The following is a 26,004-nucleotide window of genomic DNA, read 5'->3' as shown; positions in this document are numbered from 1 at the left end:
GAGCAAATGCCTCTGCGGCCCATCACGAGCTCTAAAAATTCGCCGACATCAGAACTCTCGAAATTCCTTTTGGAGATCATTAGACCGATCTAGGAAAATGCAGCGTCTTTCGTGCGAAACTCTGCCCACTTTGTAGACCTTCTTGGAGGGATCGAAGTCGAGACCAATGACAGATTGGTGAGTTTTGATGTCGAAAGTCTCTACACCAATGTACTTATAGGAGAGTCTCTTAACATCATCCGAGACAAACTAAGCAAGGATGCAGCTTTTTCAACTCGGACCACACTGCCTCTGGACGGGGTGATGGAACTTTTGGAGATCTGTCTTCGTAATTCTTACTTTCAGGTCAAGGATAGATTCTACGCCCAAGACGAAGGACTTCCGATGGGTTCATCTCTTTCCCCAATAGTAGCAAACATATTTATGGAATGGTTCGAGGAACATGCAATAGATGCCTCTCATTGCAAACCCAAGCTCTGGCTTCGATATGTGGACGACACCTTCATCATCTGGGACAAAGAGGAAAAAGCACTTCAAGATTTTCTGCTTCACCTCAACAACTTCAGACCAACAATCAAGTTCACGATGGAGACAGAGAAGGACTCAGCTCTACCTTTCCTAGATGTCCTCGTTAAAAAGGTCGGTGGAAATCTATGAACTTCATTTTAAAGAAAACCAACACACACGGGCCAGTATCTTCACTATGAGTCCAACCATCAAAGTAGGCATCATAAGATCACTCTACAATAGAGCTCGAACCATCTGTAGAAGCGACGAGCATCTCAAGACTGAAGTGGATACCATCTACAAAGACCTACAACAGAATGAATATCCAAAGAAGCTAATAAGTAGGACCATCCAAAGGACGCGTGTAAATCAAATCAGAGACGAGGCCACCACGACAACCAGACTTCTACCCATACCTTACATTAGGGGTACATCGGAACAAATCCGACGCATTGCCAGCAAGTACAATATTAGAACTGCCTTTAGATCTAGCACCACTATCAGAATCGTGGTATCAAAGACCAAACCAGATGGCCTGTTGGATACCAAAAATTGCGTCTACCGGATCCCATGTGAGTGCGGTGGTACTCATACATAGGTGAAACGAAGCGCCCCCTAGAAGTCAGAGCGAAGGAACATCGCAGCTGGACCCAAAGAGGAGAGGTTTCCAAATCCGGAATAGCAGAGCACGCGTGGCATAATGGACACAATATCCATTGGTCAGAAGCCAAGATTCTGCACAAGGAACAGCACTGGCGGAAGAGGAAGTTCGTAGAGGCAGTTTTCATTTCACAGAATCAGGGGATCTTCAGCCAGCCAAGCGTCGATGTACCCAACATCTGGAAGCCTCTACTCTCAGGACAGTGTAGGATCTAGAGAGAGGCGTGTCTTCCCCCCAACTCTTTTCACGGATGACTTTCCTTTCCACATCGCTGCACACATCTAGTATATAAGCCTATAGAATAGTAGTTTGCTGGTTGGAGATACTTACCAACCGAAACGTCGTGTTATATTAAATAAATAAGACAATGCAAGTTCGACAAGATGTTTTCAAATAAAGAGTTCTTTCTCTTAATTTATGTCTTGTCAAAACTTTGTAACACAATAAAACATTTGAAAGAACCTAGTTTAATGCGTTGAAAATGCCTATCCAAGACGAACGAAGTTCGAAATGTGTTTTATTAAATAAAACGTAAATTGAATATACAAATGTAAAAACATCTAACTTTATTTGTAGAAATTATATTTCTATACATGTTTAGGGAATAAAAATAAATATACATATATATTAAGATCTGAAACAGTAAAATTAAACTTAATACTGTAAGTTATTTATAATTAAATAACTTACAGTATTATAAGATACAGATAACAGTATATAAGATTAAATAAATCTTAACCTAAAACCTACAAAGTTATTTTAATCACAGCCCGCTATCGCTTTCATAATATAATTATTTTGTCTTTAAAAAAAAAACCAAAAGATTGATTATATCTTTCGAGTGGCTCAATTTATACAGTTCGATCACTTGTATAAAAAATAGTACCGTATTTAGTTAGAATCGTATTTACAATTTGTATTTATAAAGTAAACGGTACGATCGTTTCAGCTCTCCAAAGGATCAGCGATGATTAATTCGTCGGTTTCGGCAGCGCTGATTGTGATCATCATTTTATCACCATCTTCGTTGGAACTTTCCGACGAGGCCGATTGTTGGGTGGACGTTGCTGCTTCCTAAAACGCATTTTATTTTATTTATTTATTTAAGTACAGATATCTGTAAGCAATCCAATAACAGGAAAGCACAAAGTATCTTAGTGAATTCAAAAATACAAGTAAGCGCTTTGAAAAATGGTTACACTTTCACTAATCGTAATACATATTATATGTAATTAACTTACTTATTATTACAATCGTAAAAAAATATGGGAATGAGATCAATAATTAAATGAGGACAATATAATAGTTTTCTTTGCAAAACTACGTATAGAATCCCTTAAGTGACGCTAAAATGACCCAGACTGGTGGAAAATATGACATCATTTAAATTAATGCGTTGAAGATTATTAATTAAAACTACAGGTAGACAAATAGTTTGATGAATATCTTGAGATACTAGAGGACAGTAGCAAGAGGATTACTAAATTTAAATTAAATCAAAATTGTTTCTACAACTCTCCGAGGACTTAATACCATAAAACTTTAAGCTACCATAGTAGTTACAAAAAATCCCTATGAAAAAAAAAGCGGAAATTTAGTATATTTGCAAACTAGCATTGTACCTTATTAAATTGGTCACTTGGACTTAGGGCTATTATTGTCGCCATTTCTATAGTTGCTTTTATAAGACGTTTGATGTAGGAAAAACTCTTTGTAAATATTTTCTATATTATTATCCTTGTCTTGATAAAATAACCCAGCAGAAATTGCAACGTCTACAAAATACGTGTTGTCGATTTGCGTGTAATTTAATAAAATTTAATCATGTGTCGACATATATAGTAGTGGCTAAAAATGTCATTTCTTTTTATGTTTCATTTTCTTACATTTATGTATCAGCTCTATAAAAACCAAAAGCCAAAATATCTGTTAGAGAAATTAATTCCAACAAATGCCATGAATCGCATTTGATAGAGAAGAGGAGAATAGAGAGATTAGAGAATAAAGAATAGAGATATAAGACTCTGACATTGCCACACCATAGCATGGCTCTTTTCTCACGTAATTATACTTACATTTCCATAACAATTTATAATCGATTTAGACCTAATTTTTCAATTCCAATATCTCGCTTTTAAAAATGATTATAAAACTTTGTTCTTCGAGAAACAATAGCACAATTAGTTTTTTTTCTCTCTATTTGTTCTGTGATTAATTTTTATATTACTATTACTGCTTGTTTGTCAAAACATTTGAAATTATTATTATTTTTACGGTTAAGAGATAAAAGTGGCTTTAGCTAATCTTCGCCTTTCTGGGCAAATGTAATGTAATGTGCATTTAATACCAAATAAAGATATATTTATTTATATGAACGTTGAAGCATTTTGGTATCAAATGCCACAACCAAATCCTTATTACACGTTACTTAGTAACCCAAAAATCAGACATGGTTATTACCTGTGAATAGTTCAAATGAGTGATTGAATATTTAATGTTACTCTTGCTGTCTGTTATCCACACTGCGTTCTTTTGATCTTCATTAATCTGAGGTTCGGTGGAGTCCTCCTGCACCTCCCAAGCCTCCTCATCGACTTCCTTGTCTTGCTGCACCTAAAAAATGTTCAAGATTAAAATAGTTCTTATACAGTGAGGACGCGCAAGTTGGTACAAATACATTTAAAATTCAGGGGTGTGTCCATATCATTCACACACATCTAATGTTATTCGAGCCATTTTTTAAATGATGTATTCATGTATACAAGAAGAACCAAAAATTAGCAACTACCATTAATTTCAATTTTTCTAAATGGAATTACCTATTTTTTATTCCATTTTTAAATTCTGCATAGAATTTTAAGTCTTATACCTAATAATAACATTATTAATAAATTTGCAACTGTTTGGTTTCATATTCAAACATGTTTTTCATAGTTTTTTAACAAGTATATTTGATTGTCGACACCTTGTCACCATTTAATCGCATGGAACCAGTATGTATTACTTTATGTAAATGTCAGTAGGTAAGTGTCAAGGGTAGTTGCAAAGTTTAAAAGTATGGCGCGTTTAACTAAAAAACAAAAAATTTAAATTTTGATGATGGTAGGATATGGCGACAAGACTCGAACACAGGCCGAAGTTTGCGATTTGTTTAACAATAAATACCCGGAGAAGCCTATTACACGTTCGGTAGTAAGCAAAATAGAAAAAAAAGTTCAGAGATTTTGGACATATTAGAGACAAATATGACCTGGACCGTCCCACGCTTCCAGAAAACAGACAATTAAATATTTAGCTCGATTTACAAGAAAATCCACATAAATCAACTTGACAAGTTGCTGCAGATCATGCCGTTAGTAAATCATGTGTTCTAAAATATATGCATGGGAATAAATGACATCCATATAAAATTCATTTAATTCAGGAGCTTATTGAAAATAATCACATAAGCAGAATTAAGTTTTGCGAAATAATGATGAATAAATGTTTTTTTTTTAATGATTCCGTAAATAGGCAAAACCTTTGTTATTGGGCACCAGAAAATCCACACTCTGGAGTATGAAAAGTCACACACAATTTCCCAAGAAACGCATGGGCAGGAATTGCGTGGGCACCTACTTTATTGAGGGCGCACTTACCTCTGAAAAATATTTAGAGTTGCTTCAAAATCAGATAGTACCTAGTTTAATTGCACTTTATCCAAATGGTGAAAACTTATTTATAGCGACAGATTTGATATGGTTCCAACAGGATGGCGCCCCCGACCAACACTCACTCAAAGACAAGGCCTTTGTGCTTGGCGCGTGACGTCATCGATGTGGGCCACCGATTTTTAAAAACCAAGGGATTTCATATGCTAATATCTCAATATTTGGCTTATTTTAAAAAATGCTGGGAATAGAATAGAGTTCAGGAAACATGCAAAGGTATGTTTTAGTTCTGGTTGAATGTCAGGTAAAATATTATGGTGTAATATTAAATGCAGACTCCCAACTCCCCTACATCTGCGCCAAAATTTAGGTATTTTTTTATTTTTTTTATACCATTAAGTAGTAAAAAATGTTATTATATACACATAAATACATATATTGACTTTAAAAGCTTAAAAAGCTTAGGTATACTCCAGTTCATGTAATTTTTTAATTGCAGAAAAATAAGCACATTTTTTCTTCGAGGTGTCAAAATCAGGAAAATAAAATTTTTGGTCTGGTTTAGAGTTAAGCCAATTATTAAATACACATTAAAGTAAGTGAACTGTGTCAAATAGGTAAAATAATGGTCTCTGATTATCTATGGGATGAGGATAAACAATGCTAAGTTGGTCTGCAGTTGAAAAATGACTAATGGCATTATTATCACACTATTAAAAACTATGTATCCAATTTCCTCTAAATTTTCAATAATTGTCTTAATAAAACTATAAAGTATGTCTGATGTAATTTTGGAGATGGGAGCTATGTGAACCACTTCCTTAAAGCTGGAACACACACTTAAGTAAATGCCAAGGAAGCTAGAGACTTATTATTGATTGATGTTCCAGTGATATTACTGCCTTTATGTAAGGGTCAATATGAATTTCATCAAAAAGTAGTGTCACAAGTCTCTCATGATCCTTTAATAAACTAAACACATTTCGGGCATAAGTTAAGAACATTTTTTTCTTAATCTATGTGAGGATCAGTCATGTGTTTGTTACAAATACCCATTATAGTTTGAGGACGTGGTAAAATTAAGGATCTATACCTAATTTCTTAAATACTTGTACGCATGAGGACTAATAGTATAGATTATAGAAGTCAAAATTATTGGGACTACTTGAATATCTGTACCTTTCCTTTGCAGTTGTAAGCAAAGCTAATTGTTCACAAATAAAATCTAAAGCATGCACTATTTTGTTGTCTTCAATGTTTTTAAAACTTTTTAGCATGTTTGACACAAAATCGAACACACATTTCATTTTATTTATGTCATTTGATGGTTTGGCATGATCGAGAATAGTATTGCCAAGGGTATTGGTAGCAGTATTTGGATTTAAGTCACAGTCGGGGTTGTCATTATTGGTAACATTTTCCTCCAAAGGCAGGGTAATAATAGTAAGGTCTATTGCTTCAAGTATTGCATATAAATCATCTAAACTATGGGAAGCCTATATGGAGTTTTAAATTTTGATGTTAAAACACAAACTGGCTCGCTATATAAAAAAGTTACAAAAGTTTCAGTCATGGTTTTAGTAGTTCTATTGTAAAAATTTTACCTGTGTTGGAATCTTGAACTTAATATGTATAATAAAACGTATAATAAAGAACTCTTTATTATACTACCTTCAGGAAAATGAGCTTCACATACTTTGGTGTTGTTTGTGGGTTCAAAGTCATCTCTGTGTATGGCTTTTACCCATTTTCTCCTTAGATTTAGGTATATCCGTAGGAAAACCAAAGACATGCACTTTAGGTCCGTTTTTATAGTTTCCGTTACAACCCGGAACACAACACATTTGAGGCATATTTACACTCTGGTATAAACTACAAACCGAACTAGGAGAAAAATATTAAATTAAACACGAACTAAAGTATTAAGGTCTGATATAACAAAATAAAACCGCCACCGAGAATCGGTTTTTCCGAGGATCTTTCTAGTCTGAAATTACGATTTTACGATTTAAAAGTACGCGAAGAGTTTACAAAAATATAACATACACGTTTCGCGGAAATAAACAGTTCCGATTTTTAAAAAAAAACACAAAAATGGGCTAATGTTAACTGCGGATCTCGTCAGAACATAAATATAAACAACCTAACCTCTCGTTTCATCAGGTGGCACAACTAGTAGATGCGCCGTTGTCAGATTTATATAGAAAGAACTCCTATTGGCAAGTAACAAGGTATTAGATAAATGATAAAATTTGAAAAAATGGAAGTTTAAATTATAAAAAGAAAAATAAGGATGCACTCTTTTTTTTTTAACTAAATTGTAAAGTAAGAGCAGTTAAAGATATAGATTTAATTATTTTAAGATAGTAATCGATCATCCTAACGTTCACGGCAATCTGCAAAGTCTGACAGCGTTGCATGCAGCCTTCCGTGGACGAACACCGCTGAATTCATGCGAAAATCAACTCAAAGTGCATGGCCCAAACGTGTGACATCACGAGCAAAATTTTTTGGAGCGCTTTGTCCTTTTGTAGACTAGTGTTGTAAAAATCCGGATTAATTCAATATCCGGACAGTATTGTTTCGGATGAATTGAAAATTCGGTTTTTTCATCCGGATTAATTCGTCCGCTCGATGTCTCGTCCGTTCGGCAAATTATGCCATGTTTCGGGCTCGATGCTCGACCGTCCGATAAACGTTTTTTATAACTGTTTTTCGAAAAACATATACATTTCATTTTTACATACTAAACTAAAATAGCTAATTATGTATGTAATAAATCAAATGTATTTTAAACGATGCAAAATATCAATACAAAAATGCTTTGTTTCCGATTGCCGGGTTATTTGTCCGGACGATTTAATTCGGATTCTCTTAGCCGGTGGAAGGTGGAACTTCGTGAGCCTCGTGCAAGCTCATACAATTATTTCATTGTCGGTCGAACGAGTCGACGGGCGGCGTGTATCCGGACGATTTAGATATCCGGATTGATTCGGAATAATTTGATATTCGGATTGAACGGACGATTAATCCGGACTCTTCGCATCACTATTGTAGACGTGTTATTGCAACACCACCGAAATAAAGAAGGCCGAGGTGCTCTGACGTCACCAAAGTAATACGTTACGCAAAGAAGGCGAAGAAATTCGCTACCGCCTTCCCCCTTCAAATTTTATAATGGAACGACCCATTTCTTGTTCCTTTGCCCGAGCCTCGGTGCCAAATCAACCGCAATATCATTGAAAATATATTCGGCGTAATACTTATTGACCGCGACATGTGTGGTTATTATACCCACATTGTGGCAACAATGCTGACTCTTTTACACTTTACACATTATCCCGTTAGAAGGGTGTTTGTTGTTGACAACTTGTAGTATTTCTACAGGTGAATATAACAGGTGTTTCGGTGCCGGTTTCGGTGTTATTGTGTTATTATATATATTAAATATTGTATAATCCGACTGCCGTTCGCAATTATGCCTAATAAGTGCTGTGTACCGGGTTGCAAAGGCAATTACGATGCCGAACATACTCGGCACATGTTTCAATTTCCGAAGGATGAAGAACTGTGTAAAAAGTGGCTAAGAATGATTCCTAGAGACAATTTTAAACCTACCCAGTATAGTAGGGTTTGTGACGCACATTTTGCCAAGGAAAATATAATTTGGGTGATAACATATTTTGATGAAAAGACAGGCAAGACTTTACAAGTTCCATTGAAATATCCCAAACTTCAACAAGGTACAATCCCTTTAAAGTTCCCTAATTGTCCTTCATATATTTTAAAGTCTATACCAGTTATTAGGAAAAGTAGAGATGAAAAGAAAATTGAAATTGAACAACAACATTGTCTCTAGCAATTCAAAACAGTATTGATGAATTTTCGCCCTATCAAAAAACTATAACTTTTCAAAATTTCCAAGAAGTTTTACCTATTTTTAATGCAATGGTACTGCCTAATGATTGGCTAAAATCTGTTAATACCCAAAATGATATTATATTGTATAAATTAAAATACTCACCCGCACCAATCATAACATACTCTCTTATTATAAACCAACATTTAAAACTAGAAACTTATTTATACGGTCAAGACATAGTATTGCAGATAAATAAATTTAAAACTCCATTCACTATAAGTAATATTAATGATTTATCAGATTTGTTAAATGAAATTAATAAATTGAATTCAGAAAATCAAATAGAAAACAATAATGAAATTAATTCACAGGAAAAAACAAATATTATAAACCAGATTTGCAATATGTTGGAGTCTATTAAATGTGAAGATTTTAATAAAACATTATCTTTTATATCTGAACAATTAAAATTATTAATATTACCTAAAGGGATATCCTTAGATATCGTTACTCGCCTGACACAATAATTTTTTGCTCCATATTAAATACAATAAGTGCACATTCCTACAGGTATTTAAGGGGGTTTGGATTCTTTAAAAAACATTTGTAACTCTTAGCAAAGTTTTTAGCAATGACCACATTGGAATATCTTAAAAACAATAATTTTGTAGACAGCTTTCCAAAATGTCATATTCATAGTAATGAAACTAATGTAAAAATTATTATTAATTCTGTTACTGTATAAGTTCTGTTACTGTGGCAAAAAAAATGATTGACTTGGGAAAGGCAGTAAAAGGAAATTAGATACACTAACTTCTTAAATTTGCTTAAATAACACCCCCGCCAATTTATGACATGAATTTTTGAAGTTTAATTTCTTTTTCAAATCTGTTTAAAAAAAAATACAAAAAAAAACAAAAAAAAAAGATAAAATATGAACATACTAGTTAAGATAGGTAATACCTACAATTAATGAATAATACTAAGTATTATTTTTGATATTAGTATGAGCCCCAAATACTATATACAACCCTCGATACAAATATTTTTTTAAAATAATTAGTTTGTTTACATTCCTCATGAATTGTTTTTTTTTATTTTATCAAAGCCAAATATTTTTTTTGTCAAAGAATAAAAACCATCCCTTATTTTCTACCCCTTTTTCAGAACCGATATTACTCAAAAGAAATCCTAACTAATTGTTTATAGGTATGCAACATGTGTACCAAATTTCAAATTAATATCTTAACTTCCTCGAAAGTTATCGGGGCCATACACAAGGTTATGAGGTTATTCCAGAGACAGATAGAGACACAATTATTTGCCTAAATTAGGTTTTTACAAGTCTTAACACCCATACTCCTTGAAAAACATTCTACTTTAATTATAACGGCCGATATTATCCTAAATACACGTCCTTATCGCTACCGAGATTCATAAACGTGTGCAAAGCATTTGCCTTCTTGTGATGACGTCACAGCGAAGCCCCGCGGCCTTCTTTATTTCGGTGGTGTTGGTTATTGCCCCGACGCCCACACTATTCGCCAATAGAACAAGATTACCTTACCAACATTTTCCCAAATAGATGGATTGGACGGAGAGGTTTTATTGAATGGCCAGCCAGGTCGCCAGATTTAACCTTGTTGGATTTTTATCTATGGGGTTATCTAAAGTTTATTTTGATAAACTTGAAAGTTTAAAAGAATTAAAAAATAGAATTAGAGCCGAAATACAACAAATCCGCCCTCAAACAATAAGTAAAGTATTACAAGAATTTGAATATCGACTTGGTTACTGTAAGTTAATGATATGCAATTTGAACATTTACTTTAATTTTTTTGTTTTGGTAATATACTTAAAATTTTATAAAGAATAAAAAAATTGGAGTTTCTATTTAAAAAAATTGAGTCGTAGCTCATTTTTGGTCCATGAATTCATCATCAAAAAAATCCGTATATATAATTTAGTCCGTGTGTGCTCTTACTGTAAGTTTTTGCTTTTGATGAGTCTTCAAATGCTTCGACAAGTGGTCGGATCGCATAAACTTCTTATGGCATTCGCCACACTGAAACCGTTTTTCTCCGGTGTGAGTTCTTCTGTGACGTTGAAGTTCATCAGAACGGGTGAAACGTTTTCCGCAAAACAACCAGTTGCAGACGAACGGTCTTTCACCTGTGTGCCATCGCAAATGCGCTCTAAAAAGAAAAAAGGTTCTTGTGACTCGAAAGTATTCATTGTCTGTGAAAGAATTTACAATTTTCTTTTTGCGGTCAACTATTAAACTTTTTAAACCGCGGGCTACATTTTCTTGAGCTGCGACTTACCGTAAATGACTGGATTTCCCATAAACCTTATTACAACCCGGGATATGACAAATGTGCTGTTTCTTTCTATCAGAGTGTCGCTCTCCTTCTTGACAGTTTGGACACGTGCACGCCCTTCTTCTCACCTTTTGCTTTTGTTCTCCCCCAGTTTCGCTTCCTAAGTTCGTAGCAGACTGTGGAGCTTCTACTGTTGTTACACTAATAGGAGTGGCCACCTATATGAAGGTAAGATTAAATTTACGTAAAAAACGTCAAAAGTTTCAATATTACAATAATGGGCTTGGAAAATTAAAAAAATATATATACAGGGTGTCTCACGACGAATAGACGCGATTGATATCTCAGAAACTAATTTTTCAAAAATTTTGAAAATTTGGCAACATGGTACAGTCGATGGGGGCCACACAACTAAAATATTTTGACAGTTGTGACGTTTCCGGTTATACCGGAAGTAGGTGTCAACTTCGTTATTTTAAATAGAACACCCTGTATATTTTTACATTTTTGGCTTCTACGTGAAATTCCAGGTATATTTTGTGTATAATATCCTATACCTAAGTGTAACCGTTTTTGAGATATTTTTAATTTCATGTGAAAAACTATGTTTATAAGCCCTAACATAATTACCGATCACTCCCTTTTAGTAGCCTTTATTTATTGGTTAGTTTCGGTTTTATTTTAAAGGAAGGACCACTTTAAAAGACTATTTTAATATTTGGCTTAAAACAAGATATAGGGGGGTCAAAAACTAGCATTAAAAATTGAAATGAAAAAATCATTAAAAGTCAATTTTTTTAAATGGAAACCCCTTATTTTTATAATTTTTTCATAAAGATAATTAAAAATAAGGTTAACTTTATATAAGGTTATCTAGTCCAAAAATTGATAGTTTCCGAAATATTGACAGTTTAAATTTGGCCTAATCTTAAAACCCGTATATTTACACGGTACCGGGTCAAGGATTGTTGATTATTTGACCATGATGGTTGTCATAGTAACCGCTACAAGCAACAGTAAGATAATGGATTATAATAGAAATGTACACTTTTTAATTAAATTATACATTTAATAACACTTTTACGAAGAAAACTTAAATAGCAAATCACTTATAAATTTGATGCATATAATCCATTATCTTACTGCCGCTTCCAGCGGTTACTATGACAACCGTCATGATCAACTAATCAACAATCCTTGACCCGTGTACCGTGTAAATATACGGCTTTTAACATTAGGCCAAATTTAAACTGTCAATATTTCAAAAACTATCAATTTTTGGACTAGATAACCTTATATAAAGTTAACCTTATTTTTAATTATCTTTATGAAAAAATTATAAAAATAAGGGGTTTCCATTTAAAAAAATTGACTTTTAATGATTTTTTTATTTTAATTTTTAATGCTTGTTTTTGACCCCCCTATAACGTTTTTTTAGTTAAACATTAAAATAATTTTTTAAAGTGGTCCTTCCTCTCAAATAAATCAAAACTAACCAATAAATAAAGGCTACTAAAAGGGAGTAATCGGTAATTATGTTAGGGCTTATAAACATAGGTTTTCACATGAAATTAAAAATATCTCAAAAACGATTACACTTAGGTATAGGACATTATACACAAAATATACCTTGAATTTCGCGTGGAAGCCAAAAATGTAAAAATATACAGGGTGTTCCATTAAAAATAACGAAGTTGACACCTACTTCCGGTATAACCGAAAACGTCACAACTGTCAAAATATTTTAGTTGTGTGGCCCCCATCGACTGTGCCATGTTGCCAAATTTTCAGAATTTTTGAAAAATGAATTTCTGAGATATCGATCGCGTCTATTCGTCGTGAGACACCCTGTATATATATATTTCGCTAAAAATAAATACAACATAAGTTTATAAGAACAATGACGTGTATTTGTTTCAAGTTGTTAGGGTAAGTATTTGCAAAGTTATAGGGCTGCTAGTCTGGGGTTTTTTATACCTCCCGAGATTCCGTCCCAATTACGCGCTACGTCATAGACGCCGACGCGACGCGACGGTGTATTATAGAGCGCTTGCTAGCCAGCCAGCCACAGCCTAGTGCCCAGGCGTTATTTTGACAGGGTGGTTTTGTTTGTTGACATTTTGACTTTTATTATTGACGTATTTTGCTTGTTGACTAATTACAATGGAGCAGGGATTTGTTCGTCGTCAGTCAGACAACTTACCCATTATATAAACGTAAATATTTTAAAACTATAAATTCTATTCAAAAATAATTAAAAATAAGCTTTTACTTTGACACCCTGTTTTTCAAAAACTAAGCATTTTTCTTAGACAAGGTAAATGACACCTGAAACGAGCTGCTTGCCACCAAATCTGCAAAAATGTCATCTGGCAATTATTTTTTCTACGAAATTTAAATCAAAACATTGAACATCCCACTTTGATGTAATATTCAAAAAGTATAGATTTAACCAAAAATTTTACTTAAAAAACCAAGAATCTCTTAAAATACACTCAAAAACAAGTAAGCGTGTCACCATAATGCGAGAAAAATTCGGCTCACTTCGTTAACATTGTAAATATAGGCTAATACCGGTTCAACCATTTTCCTTGTCTAAGGCGTTTTTCGACATAGAACATATGAACATATTAAAATACAATACAATATTTATAGCAGGTATGTGGAGCAGACATTTTGAAAAACACAAACAACAGCAAAAACATGCATAATAATATTAACAAAGCAGCGTGCGCGGTCGACATGCTAGCGTCGGTCGTCGCGTCCACTTGGGCGCCTGTGACGTATCATCTGGCCGCGCTGGTACAAGGAAAAAATTAAACATGGCGTATTTATTCGAACTTTGAAAATTAATTGTGAAGTTACTATAAATGCTAGAGAACTGAAATAAATTGCTAAGTTTAAGTTGGAGCCTGCTCTTTTTTACTAAAAAATAATCGAATTGTCGTTTCCAAGCTCATTACTATGACAGACCTGATGAGATTGTTGAGGTGTAGCAGCGGCAGCAGTGGTGGTTTGCAATTGTGGAATTATTTGCCATTTATTGGGATCGTTCGGGTCCTGCTGAATGTGTTGACCGACGGCGATTTGAGGCTGATGTTGAGTTATCACTTGAACATTTCCGAGACCTAAGTAGTTATAAGTGAACAGTGGTTTTTATGTGTTTAAAAAAAAATTATTTTAATAATAATCACCTGGGATGTTTTGAATGGTAGGTACGGCAGTTTGGATACTTGGAATCTGGATAATGTTGCCCAGTCCTCCGATATTATTTACTGTCCTCACTTGCTGTAAGTTTTGTAAGTTTGAAACGGGTATCGTAAATTGTTGACCGTTGGCTACTAAAAAAAATTAGTTATATATGTAAATATTATTATAAAAGTAGTATTCTAAGTCTGCAGAAAACCAGGTAATTTTATATGACCAAAAAGACCTCCCAGTTCCAATCAAAAAGTTAGATTTCCTGGAATAATTAAGAATCTACTTCCAGGCAGTTGTAAACTATGCCAGAATAACATCCCGGTCATGAGGATGTTACGGAAAATGGTCATGAATCTGCAAAACCCTGCTGAACTTTAAACAACCTCAAACTCTTAGAAGAAATAAAAAAAATTACTTTCAAGCAGTTAAAGAATAAACTTTTGACTCTTTGGAAGAAGTAAGTTTTATATTAGAGTTAATGTTATGTTATTTAATTTAATTTTCATTGTTGTTCTGGAAAAAATTGACAAGTTAATTTACAAACAAACATTAATATAAAAGCAACATCCTAAACTTACAGAAAACAAGATAACTTAAGAAGAATACTCACTAGTAAAAGTTAACTGAGCCCCAGAGTCGCCTGCAGTAATAACTTGCTGAGCTACCGAAGTATTCGGAGCCTGTTGGTGTTGTTGTTGCTGCTGCTGCTGCTGCTGCTGTTGTTGTGGTTGTTGTTGTGCTTGCTGAGGCACAGCTATTTGAATTTGCTGTATTTGTCCTGAGGGAGTCAAGATGTTGGCTATCTGCGGTATTACTTGAGGTTGTGCCGCCTACGTAATACACAAGGTTAGTCGAATACAGACGAAGCAAATTCATTAAGTACAACCTATTTATGCTTATCTTTTACCTGTATAATGTTGGGAACTGCTGTTGTATTTGCAAACTGAACAGGAAAGTGTACAGTCTGATAAACGGTCTGTCCGTTACCGGAAGAAATGGGTATTTGTACCGGAATGGTTTGCTGCATGGGAAATTGAAAAACTTGGGGTTGTGCAGCCTGGCGTACCTAGCAAATAATGGTCAATCAAAAGTGCTTTTTACTAAATCCGTTGTTTGCCAACTCACCTGTACACTCTGTCCGTTGGACAGTTGAACGGTCGTGGGTATATTGGCTGCTGACGTGGGTATCGTCATGCCCGCGGGAGCTCGTATGATTTGGCCTGGACTGAATATCTGTTGAGGTTGTTGTCCTCCTATTATTCAAGATGAGTTATATATAGATAGTATAGGGTATACAGATTGGCGAATGGATCACTACACATATAAAGTTCCCAACAGGTGAACGATTATTTTAGTAAGTCTCCGACTTCATTGGGTGTTAAATCTCTTGCGGCAAAATGCGAGAATTACATGTATAAAACCCGCATAGATTCGTAATTAAAATTTTTTTATGCTGTGCATTGCATATTGAAAATTAAAGAATCGTTCTTATTAAAATAAAATATAAATATAAATAAAAATAGAATGCAATGCATGCCTATCGTAAAACCTGTTCCAAAAGAGTTTAAAGTAAAATGGAATTGGCAGATTCCACAATTTTGTTTTTTAACTCCTCTAAATTCGTTGGTCTACTATTATGATGTTATATAAATAATCTCCTTAAGATAACCCCACTAATAAGGCGGTTAGGAAAAGTATTTATTATAAATTCTTTTACTCTAAGGTCTATATCAGGGAGGAATTGAACGACAGTCAAGGTATTTTTTGGCGTTCAAAGTACCATAAACGAAAAATGACCCAATAATATGGCCCTACAAAATACCAGCTCAAACATTCAACTTTTGAGGGTACTGAGTACGGAACTGAAGACTTCTATGCTCGTTTTCCTGAGACTCGTAATAAACAATGGAAGGATTGTGTTTACTATGCAATGAAAAAAAGAACTCATCTGAAAACAAGATATTTTCATTTTCATTTGCCTTTTTCATCATCATGGTTTCACATGGAATACCATTCTTCGCCAGTGGCATTCAGGAAACTTCTCCTGAGTGTTGGAATATTTAAAACATTTGTATGCAATTGTTTTTTCTAAATACTCGTCACAGTTTTATCATGCATACCCAGTTCCTCTCCAACACTTTTCCTCGATCGTGTTAAATCCAGAACTAAAGTACTACAAACCATTTCTTCCCGCCTTTCAATCTCCTGAACCCTTTCAATCAATGTTTTCTAAACTTTGATGTGACAATTTCTACATTCTTGAAGGCAAAAAGATGATAAATATTTAAAAAATTTAAAATATCACTTTAACAGTGCCAGTATGCAATCACACACCAAAATGAAACCCGTTGATTGTGCCGGGCCGAAGTAAGCGAGAAGCGGTGTTGCCATTTTAATGTGTATGTCTACTTTTCAATTCGCCAATCTGTATATTAGGCATAGTTTTGTTCGTTGCAAGACCACTGAAGCGCGTATTTACCTGCCAAACTCATGGCTGGAATAAAAATGGCCTCCTGCCCATCTACACTGAGGGTCTGTACTCCTGCGGGGGCTTGAACGATGCTGTACCCGGTCAAGTTTTGACCGGCCGCGGCCATCAGTTGATTTGCCGCCTGTTGCTGTAACAGCTGCTGTTGCAATTGCTGAGCAGTTACTCCTGCTCCTATTGGGACACTTACAACCTGTAAAAATTATTATAATAATTGAATTGATATGCCATAAACACAGGATGTTAATTAATGTTTATACGCAACAAATTTAACAGGCAATTTTTTTGAGGTGTTTTAAGATAAAAGGAGAGAGTTAGAGTTATGAGATTTAGGATGTTACAAAGTAAAATGAGAAGAAATTCAGGTTTCCTAAGTCAAATATTGTTTATAAATTAGGCTTGTTTTTATTATAATTCAATTTTCATAACAAACACATATAGGCCGAAAATAATCCATACGCCTTAAACGAGAAAATAATTTTTAACTTTAAAATAACCTTTAGAAAAACTTTATGTAATACATGCATGACAATTTTGGGATTATTGGAAAATTATCATAACCGCTGGATTGGGAGAGCAGCTCTACAACTCTGGGCCTCTCGCTCGCCCGACATGGAACCTTTAGATGTTTTTTTCTGGAGTTATTTTAAAGTGTTTCCTAGAATAAATACAATTACATTTTTTCCAGGCAGTTGAACTTTATCACTTTGGATCCATAGAATTCAAAAAAGTGAAAAGTGTTATCAAACGCCTGGGACAAAATTACTTTGAGAATTTGAGATGGTTAATATTTTTTTCTGGAAATAATTAAAAAACGAGTATGAGTAGAAACGAGATGTAGTAATTCCCATAAAAAGTGAAGAAAATCCAAATAAAATGTTCAAGAATCGCCTGCAGAATTGTAACAACACCCTGTATATAAAATCCAGCAGCTGTGATTCAACAATATTAAATAAATATTTACCTGCGGTTGAGGCTGCGCTTGTGGGGTTTGTTGAACGGTCACGGTCGCTTGTTGTTGTTGTTGCTGTTGTTGTTTGACCTGCTGTTGTTGCTGGTTTTGAGGAGTTGGAGTTGTGGACGACATGTTGATTTGGTTTTGATGGATGTCCGTCGGACCGATACGGCTACAGGTGGCGGCCAACAGGGCTAGGGGAGAGGGAGACACGACGTTCGTCACCAAACCGTGATGAGATTCCTAAGAATAAAAATTATCGTTCATTATAAAACTTAAATCAGGCCTAAAAAGACTAGGTCAGTGGAGTAAGAAGAATGCTCTGGATCTAAATATTGCAAAATGTCACTTTATTATAGTTTCAATGCTTCATCAGGAGTGACCCTAACGTGTACACTATAATTTTTCATTGACACAATCGTTTTCAGAGCACTCAGTATGCTCGGGTTTATACAAATTTGATTTTACGGGTATTTCTGCTATCATATTCCTGTACTGTACTTTAGTAAGACCATTGGTTGAATACTGTTCATCAGTCTGTATAGCCTTCACTTCACTCATGTAGCAACTCATTTCTTAGATATTTAACTTACATGTCCGATATTGTTCCAGTCTATAATGATCTGAAAAATTTATTTTCAGTTCAAATGTTAAAAGTCAGGGCGATCGTAAATTGTTCTAGAAGCCATTTTTTTTTTCGAAAAATCGTTTATTTAAACAAAATTTGATACAATAAACTTAATCGTAAAAAAAATATAAAAATTAGTGCATAACAATTATCTTTTAAGTTATTTTAAAAAGAAAATTGAATATGTCTGTGCTTAAACCACTGCATTTTTCAAAAATAAATTTTGTTTTTTAAATCCTTATTTAGTTTTGAACAAATTTGTACTTTTGAGTTTTTTTTAATTTGTAAATCTTATTTGAAAACCCCTTTTGCAAATGAAACCATTCAAGAAATTCTTCAGTATTTTGACAAAGGCCACTCGGTTTCGTCGGCTTACCACAGTTTCTGTTTCTCAAAAATGGAAATATTTGGCAATGACTATCATGAAATGATGCCCGACAGGCATTATTTTCCAACAAAAAGTGATTTTTCCAATTTATGGAAAAAGTATTTCAAAGAATCATTTGGTGCTCGATCTGGAAAAGACATGCTTGATACGTTGAATAAAAATTTATCCTCTACTGAAACTTTGTTTAAAATCCAAGAAGTTTCACAGCACTACACGGTTTCTCTATGTACACCCATGATGCAAAGAGCAGCCAATTTATTAACTCAAACCTCTGAAATATTATTTGTGGATGCCACCGGAAATTGTGATGTGGAAAATCACAAGATATTTTTTTTTGTAACGCAGTCTTCGGTAAGAGGTATTCCGGTTGGGTGTGTCATTACGACTTCTGAAAAAACTGAGGTGTTTGATGTAGCAGTAAAGAATTTAATAGAAATCATGCCAACGGAAATAAGTCCCTGTGTTATTATAACTGACGATGATTTAAAAGAGCGTAAAGTACTTCAGATATATTGGTCAAATGGAACGTTGCTACTCTGCACATTTCATGTGTTAAAATTGGTTTGGAAATGGATTTGTACAGCTAGCAACAGCATTACGCTTGAAGATAGGCAAGATGCATACTGATATTTCAGAAATATTTTAATGTCAAATTAAAGCGAGGATCAAGTTGAATCCAATATCTCAGAATTCTTCGAGAAAACATCCAAGTATCCCAAATATCAAAATTATGTTAAGAACATACTTGTTAGTTTGTTAGAAGCTACTTGGTGTCTTTTCTATAGAAAAAGTTTCTTACGCGGAACTCTAATACGAATAATATAGTTAAAGTGATGTTTAGACTGTTTAAGGACACTCCTTTAAAAAGAACCAAGGCTTATAATCTTGTTTAATTAGTAGATTTTATTACAAGCTAGTTTAACGCCTATTATTATTTTTTTTTTTTCAAGTACTTTATTGTCGAAAATTTGGTACATGTACACGAATTTTATTGACAAAGCTTCAGAAAATAAATACAATCAAATCAGATTTTACAAAACAAATATATAAAAAATTTATACAACATATAAAATGCCTAAAAAAAAAATGCAAGAGAAAATGTTACAAACAAAATCTTTATAAAATAAAATACATGCATGTAGACAAAGGTAGCAGAGATAAAGGGACACATAAAGGTATGTTCAAAATTAAAATTAACATATTAAAAGCTTAGCATCTACTACACAACATCCTCAGCCTTAAAAAAGTCTTCAATCGAATAAAAGGCTTTTAGAAGCAAATATGACTTCAGTTTACAACGAAACTGGCGCAAAGACTGAACACTTCTTAATTCCACGCTAATGTGATTATAAATCATTAAACCGCGATATATAAATGAATCTTTGATAGATGTAAAATGAGGAATAGGAAGGGGAATATTATTAATCTGTCTGGTATGGTCGGATTGGAAAACTGTTCTTATTTTTGAATATTAAACATGCAGTTTCCAAAATAAATAATGATGGTAGGGTCAAAATACGGCTCTCTTTGAAAAGATTACCACAATGCATTTTAGAATGGGCCCTAAATAAACTTCTGACAGCCCTCTTTTGCAGCACAAAAACAGACTGAAACAGATAATTTGAACATGCACCCCAAAATGGAAGAGCATATCTTAAATGCGACTCGAACAAAGCAAAGTACACATCACGAGCAACATCTCTCCCCAGTTCATGAACGGTTGCCCTAACAGAGAAGCAGCCAGAAGCAAGTTTTTTATTTAACTTTATTATATGGTCAGAAAACTTTAAATCTTTATCAATGACTAAACCAAGAAATGCAGAATTGTCTACCATGTCCAATGCGTTCTCACCAAAATCAAGACTCTCAGCTTGAAAATTGAAACCAATAATGTGGGACTTTGACATATTTAAGCAAAGTTGATTGGAATCACACCATTTCTTTAATTTCAGGAGATCGGCTGCAACATCTCTGACAAGCTGCTTGGGATCTTTATTCGACCATAAAACCGTTGTGTCGTCAGCAAACAATGTAAAATGTCCACATATGCTAAGAGTAATAAGATCATTAATGTATACAAGAAATAGAAGGGGACCAAGAACTGACCCCTGTGGAACACCACAATCCACAGACTCCCTATCAGAAAAGTCACCATTAAGGTACACAGACTGCTCGCGACCAGACAAATAGCATTCAAACCACTTCAGTGCAACACCCCTAACTCCATAAGCAGAAAGCTTCTGAAGCAGTATCCTATGACTCACACAATCAAAAGCTTTGGACAAGTCACAGAACACCGCCGCAGTCGCCTCTCTTCCATTAACACCCTGGAGAAGTTTGGACAAGAAATCAAACATAGCGTCAGAGGTGCTTTTCCCTGATAGAAAACCAAATTGTTCATCTCGAAGAACCCCTTCCCCCAGAAGAAACCTTAAAAGACGATCCTTCATAAGTCTTTCAATTAACTTAGATAAAGTAGACAAAATTGAAATCGGCCTATAGCCTATTATTATAAACAAAGATTATTAGATATAGTGATGAAAAAAGTAGATATTAGAAAATATTTAGCAAATGATAAGGATGTAAACCCCGACAACATAAATGAATTAAATAATTTCCAGTATTCAGTGTTAAGTTCGTCTACCAGTACAGAATATTATGTTGATACGCAAATTTGTACGTGCTCTTGTCCTGAAGGCCATACAAGGAAAATCTGTAAACACTAATCGGCTGTCATTAAAAAATACCACATTACTTCAGCATGCAATATATTATCGGATATTCAAAAAACCATTTTATATAAAATAGCTACTGGAATCAGCCCTCCTGAACAGCTACTACAACCATTGCTACTAAAGGACGGGGAATCCTGCCCTTTAAGAGGAACGAAAGGTAATGATTCTTTATTGAACAGATCCCCAAAATCATCTTTGTGTGACCAAAATAGCGATGACGAATTTGAACAAAATGATAATGATCACATTTTAGAGGAAGTAAACGCTAGTTATAATTTTGAATGTAAATGTTTATCGTTTCTGATATTGAAGAAAATCTAATGGGTGACCCAGAAAACTTTCAAGAAGGAATAAATGCCTTTATGAACAATTATAATAAGAATATTAAAAGTTCTTTTTCACTTTTAAGTGGTTTACATACTGCCTTTAAATCTGTTAGCACAAAAACAAAACGACTAATTCACACTTGTCGTAAAGGTATAAAAATATCGGTTCAACCGACTGCTATTGTGCGTAGAAAAACAAAATTCACAGAAAGGCGTCGATTCCAGTCAGGAAAAAAATCAAATAACACTCTTAAACGATACTTGGCTCCTTATAATTTGCAATAATGCGTTAAAGACAATAAGCCCTTAGGTGCAAGAAAAATTGAAAAATAAAACAAATGTTATTATTTTTATGTTATTTAAGCATGTAGTTCTAGTATTGAAAATTATAAATATTATTTCTGTAAAAAAATTTTTAGCTCCCAATCATGTGATCAGTTTTATAGTAAACTTTAAAAATATATTTTCCTGTAGTTTTGTGTGTAGTTTTTTGCAATTTTTTGTAGTTTTGGTTAACGCTATGATTTCTTTGTTCGTGTCACCACAAATTGTTCACGAGATATTTCTTTAATACCTATAAAATCCAGAGATATAATGACGCAATACGTTAAACGTGTTCCGTCATGCCATAAAAATGTACTTAACGTATTTATTTATATTTTTTTCTAATTTTTTTTTCTATTAAAAGTATAAACTATCATTATATTATATTATATATTTTTTTATTTTATATTTTAATATATGTATTCTCATTTAAAACAAAACTCTTTTAATGATCTATAATAATTCTATCTCAATTTAATTAATTCCATAATCAATTAATAACTTGATATATTTAAAATAACGTATATTGCTAAAGATCTCTAATATTCATTGAGTTAAGGGGACACCCAAAAATATTAATTGGCGAGTCAGTCAGAAAGCAACGTTTGAGAGAAATGTGTGTAAGTTGGTGTGTTGGAAAAAGAGTTGTGTTTACTGGTTAAACCAGGCTGCTAAATTTAATAGTGGTGAATATGTGAGAAATAGTTGATCTTGAGTAGATATGTGGCCATTATGAGAAGTTTGTACAGATCTGTTTGCGCATCTTGAAGATAGGTGTGAAAGCCTCTGTTCAATTAGGAACGAATGCGCAATTCCTCGAGTGCTGTCTGGTAAGACTGGGGGCCTTACCTGGGGCTCGATTGACACGAATAAACAAAAGGATATAGTAGAAATATATCCTTTGTCTAATTCGTTGAGATGCTTACTGTTTAGCGGCAGTGGAGCGTCTGGGGACTGAAGCCCTTACTATTTTAGGTGACACTAGCTAGTCGTCAAATAAAGGAAGATAACATGTTTGACATATGTATATATTGAAATGTGACATTGTGTAAATTGATGTTGACTAAGATGATGCAAGGGAGCGGAAGTTCCCTTGTGAGTATATTTAATATTGCCAAAAGTTGACAGAACAGTAAATATTGTTTTTTTTTATTATTTTTATGTGATGTTCGAGTTTATGTCTAACAGTATAAGAAGGATGACTGTTGAGTGAATTTGCATTGTAGAGACCCATTGGCTAAGAACAACTCTGACAGGTAATAAACCACATTTTAAAGCGTATTTTACAACCTAGGATTCATTTCCTTATTAAATTTACAATAAAAAGGCCAACAATCTATCAAATTTGTTTACTTATAATACGAATTAATATAAGCTTCGAATTTGCAATCACGAATGCTATTTACTAGACGGATTTTGCAATATCGTATGCTGTTTACGGAAGAGGACACGCCAGCGTTCGGGCTAGAACCGAATCGCGATCATGGACGTCGTTTACAAATATGCGTCCCGCACCTTCGGCAGTATTTAATTCAGACATACCAAAAAATAAATGGATATGTGGTCCGTTTACTTGGCCTTCTAGATCCCCCGATTTAAAACCCTGTGATTTTTGCATTTGAGGGTATTTAAAAACGGTTTTTTGTCGTTCTCATAGAATCAGATGGCCGTCATGTACAACACTTGTACAATGTAAATATTTTGTTTTGTTTTATTTTGTTATTGTTTTTTTTTTTAATAAAATATCGATAATAGAAAAATTTAAACACTAGAATAAAGTGCCAAGAAAATTTTAATTTGCATTTAAAAATCATTTGCTGTTTGCTTTTTTCCCAATTATCGTATAAAATGCTGAAAAATTTCATTGATTTTCCAAGAAGATAAAGTTAATTCATTTTAAAGTAATAAAATTAATACTTGTTGAGTAAATATTATCAATTTGACTATTCCAAAAATAGTTTTTATTAATTTACGCAAAAAGTGTCTCGAATAAAAAAAACTCGTGAATACAAATTTGCTCAAAACTAAATAAGGATTTAAACAATATTTATGATAAATTCCTTACGAACGCCACTGGTAAAAATTAATTGTTTTGCAAATTTCAAAAAAAAATCTACAATGTACAGTAATAGTACAAAAACTTTTTTTTAATACCCTGTAGATCCGAAAGTAAGACATTTAGGACATACAAGTCATATAAAAAAAAATTCCTTATATTTTGTGGGAGAATCACCCTGTAAAGTTTATCGGTAGAGTCTCTGGACACCTGGTATAACAGGATCAGGATTGGTCGGTATGTAAAAGCCTAACAAACCGCCCAAAATAGAAAATTAGGTGCTACAGAGTGAGTCCAGTCCAGTAATAATAAATATTATGAACAAGAGGCAAGTTGCACGCACCCTTCGGCTGACAATATAACGACCTCCCGCCTCTAATACGATGAAGCGAGATACACCCACGATGGGCCCACCCACTCACCCCAGCACACAGTAGGTACAGATAGACATACTAGGTTCCGACAACGTTTTTATTGAGAAGACTCACCGATGAAGCTGTGGCTGGATTTCCTGTTTCTATTACGTATTCTACTTTTATCTGTTGCTGACCCTCCTCACTGTTCATCCTACGAAAGTGTCCCTAGGCATTATTTTTCCATCAAGTTAAACGAACACAAAGGAGTGTTAAAAACTATAGGCGCGGCGCCACTGATGTCGATGATCGAAAACGGTTTCGTCATACGTTAACGATAAAAAAAATCCACTTTTCGGTCTTGTGACTTTTGGAAATTCGGCCCTTTTTGGCGCCAAATGTTAGTTCCGTAGATGGGTAGAAAAAATGTGAAATTGGGCGTGTTGATTTTCGTAGGAAAAGGTCGCGAACGCGGGCACGGGGAGGTCGACTGTGACAGAAACCACGCCAATCGTGTGGCGGGGAGGAGGAGATCGACGTTTTCTTTCTGTACGACGAACGAGCGAGCAACTGCCGACGGCGGTTATTTCGAGGCCCGGTGACCGGCCAACGCAGGGGCGTAACGTGCTACAGGGTGGGCGCAAGAATCGCGTCATTACAACTTTCCTTTTAGGTATCCCCAAAAGAAATAATCAGGGAGTGTTAAGTCCGGCGAGCGGGCGGGCCAATTGAATCCTGAATCTCTTATTAAAATTATTGGTGTTTTTTTCCAGGTATTACAAGTGATTGTTAATTTTTCCATGCAGTTCAAGCTATTTCTGAACTATTGCATCAGCTAGTCATTTCTGGTAGCTTCCAGGCATTACAAACCATCACAAGCTTTATTCCTGACTTACTCCGAAAACTACATAACAAATCACTGTTACTAAACTACTTTCACTAGGGAACATTTTCCTATTTATCAGTAATTATATTAAGCATTAGCCTTGATAAGATTATGGGCAATACATTGAAAAAGACTTGTTCTTCTTTATTCGAACAACATTAGCTTTAAAAGGAGCATTCTTATCCAACAATTTAATTAAGTTACTATTTAAAAAATGTATTCATCACCAATGGGTGCAAATTTCAAATCAAAAGGAACAGCCTCTAAATCCCCTTGGAAGTTGTTTAAATTTGTATTTTTTAAGAGTCCATAATATACAATTTGCGATTTACACTAAAGTCATAAAAAATGCCCAAGTTGGTTAGAAAATATTAATTTATGTTCACATTCATTCTGGTTTAGTCATATTTTTTAAAGTATATTTATAATTACAACAGTTCCAAGATTTGTTAATTAATAATAATTTCTCTCAATTATCAATTCTACGCCGCTGTCGAATAAATTCAATAAACGTGCTGCTGTTACAGCTGTTGTGCACGTCGTGGCTGCAACGTCAAGGGGCGTCGTACAAGCCACTCCTCGTTCGCTTTCACTTTAATACCGGATTTCGTTCAGTCGAATTATCTCCGTCTCTTTTTACTTCATCACAACGAAACGTAACTC

At 34.2% G+C, this 26,004-nt stretch overlaps 1 protein-coding gene across 2 annotated transcripts; it reads right to left on the bottom strand.

The window, feature by feature from the left end:
* Window positions 1-1,719: 1,719 nt before the first annotated feature.
* On the bottom strand, window positions 1,720-25,031 carry LOC126743799 (specificity protein transcription factor 3-like). 2 transcript variants are annotated; one of them, XM_050451022.1, is made up of 12 exons: window positions 24,591-25,031; window positions 17,655-17,888; window positions 16,682-16,883; window positions 15,328-15,455; window positions 15,110-15,268; window positions 14,813-15,032; window positions 14,196-14,342; window positions 13,975-14,129; window positions 11,005-11,219; window positions 10,665-10,875; window positions 3,629-3,781; window positions 1,720-2,242 (listed from the first exon to the last, which is right to left on the bottom strand). In XM_050451022.1, the coding sequence occupies exons 1-12, from the start codon at window positions 24,666-24,668 to the stop codon at window positions 2,114-2,116; spliced, it is 2,031 nt and encodes a 676-aa protein (XP_050306979.1). In that variant the 5' UTR covers window positions 24,669-25,031; the 3' UTR covers window positions 1,720-2,113. The 2 variants fall into 2 exon arrangements, with proteins under 2 accessions (XP_050306979.1, XP_050306980.1); XM_050451023.1 differs by having other exon boundaries at window positions 14,196-14,339.
* Between the last annotated feature and the right edge of the window lie 973 nt (window positions 25,032-26,004).

Source organism: Anthonomus grandis, chromosome 13 (assembly GCF_022605725.1).
Source record: "Anthonomus grandis grandis chromosome 13, icAntGran1.3, whole genome shotgun sequence".
NCBI classification, from domain to species: Eukaryota; Metazoa; Arthropoda; class Insecta; order Coleoptera; family Curculionidae; genus Anthonomus; species Anthonomus grandis.
Note: the sequence above shows the minus strand (reverse complement) of the source record. Positions and strands in the feature narration are given on the sequence as shown.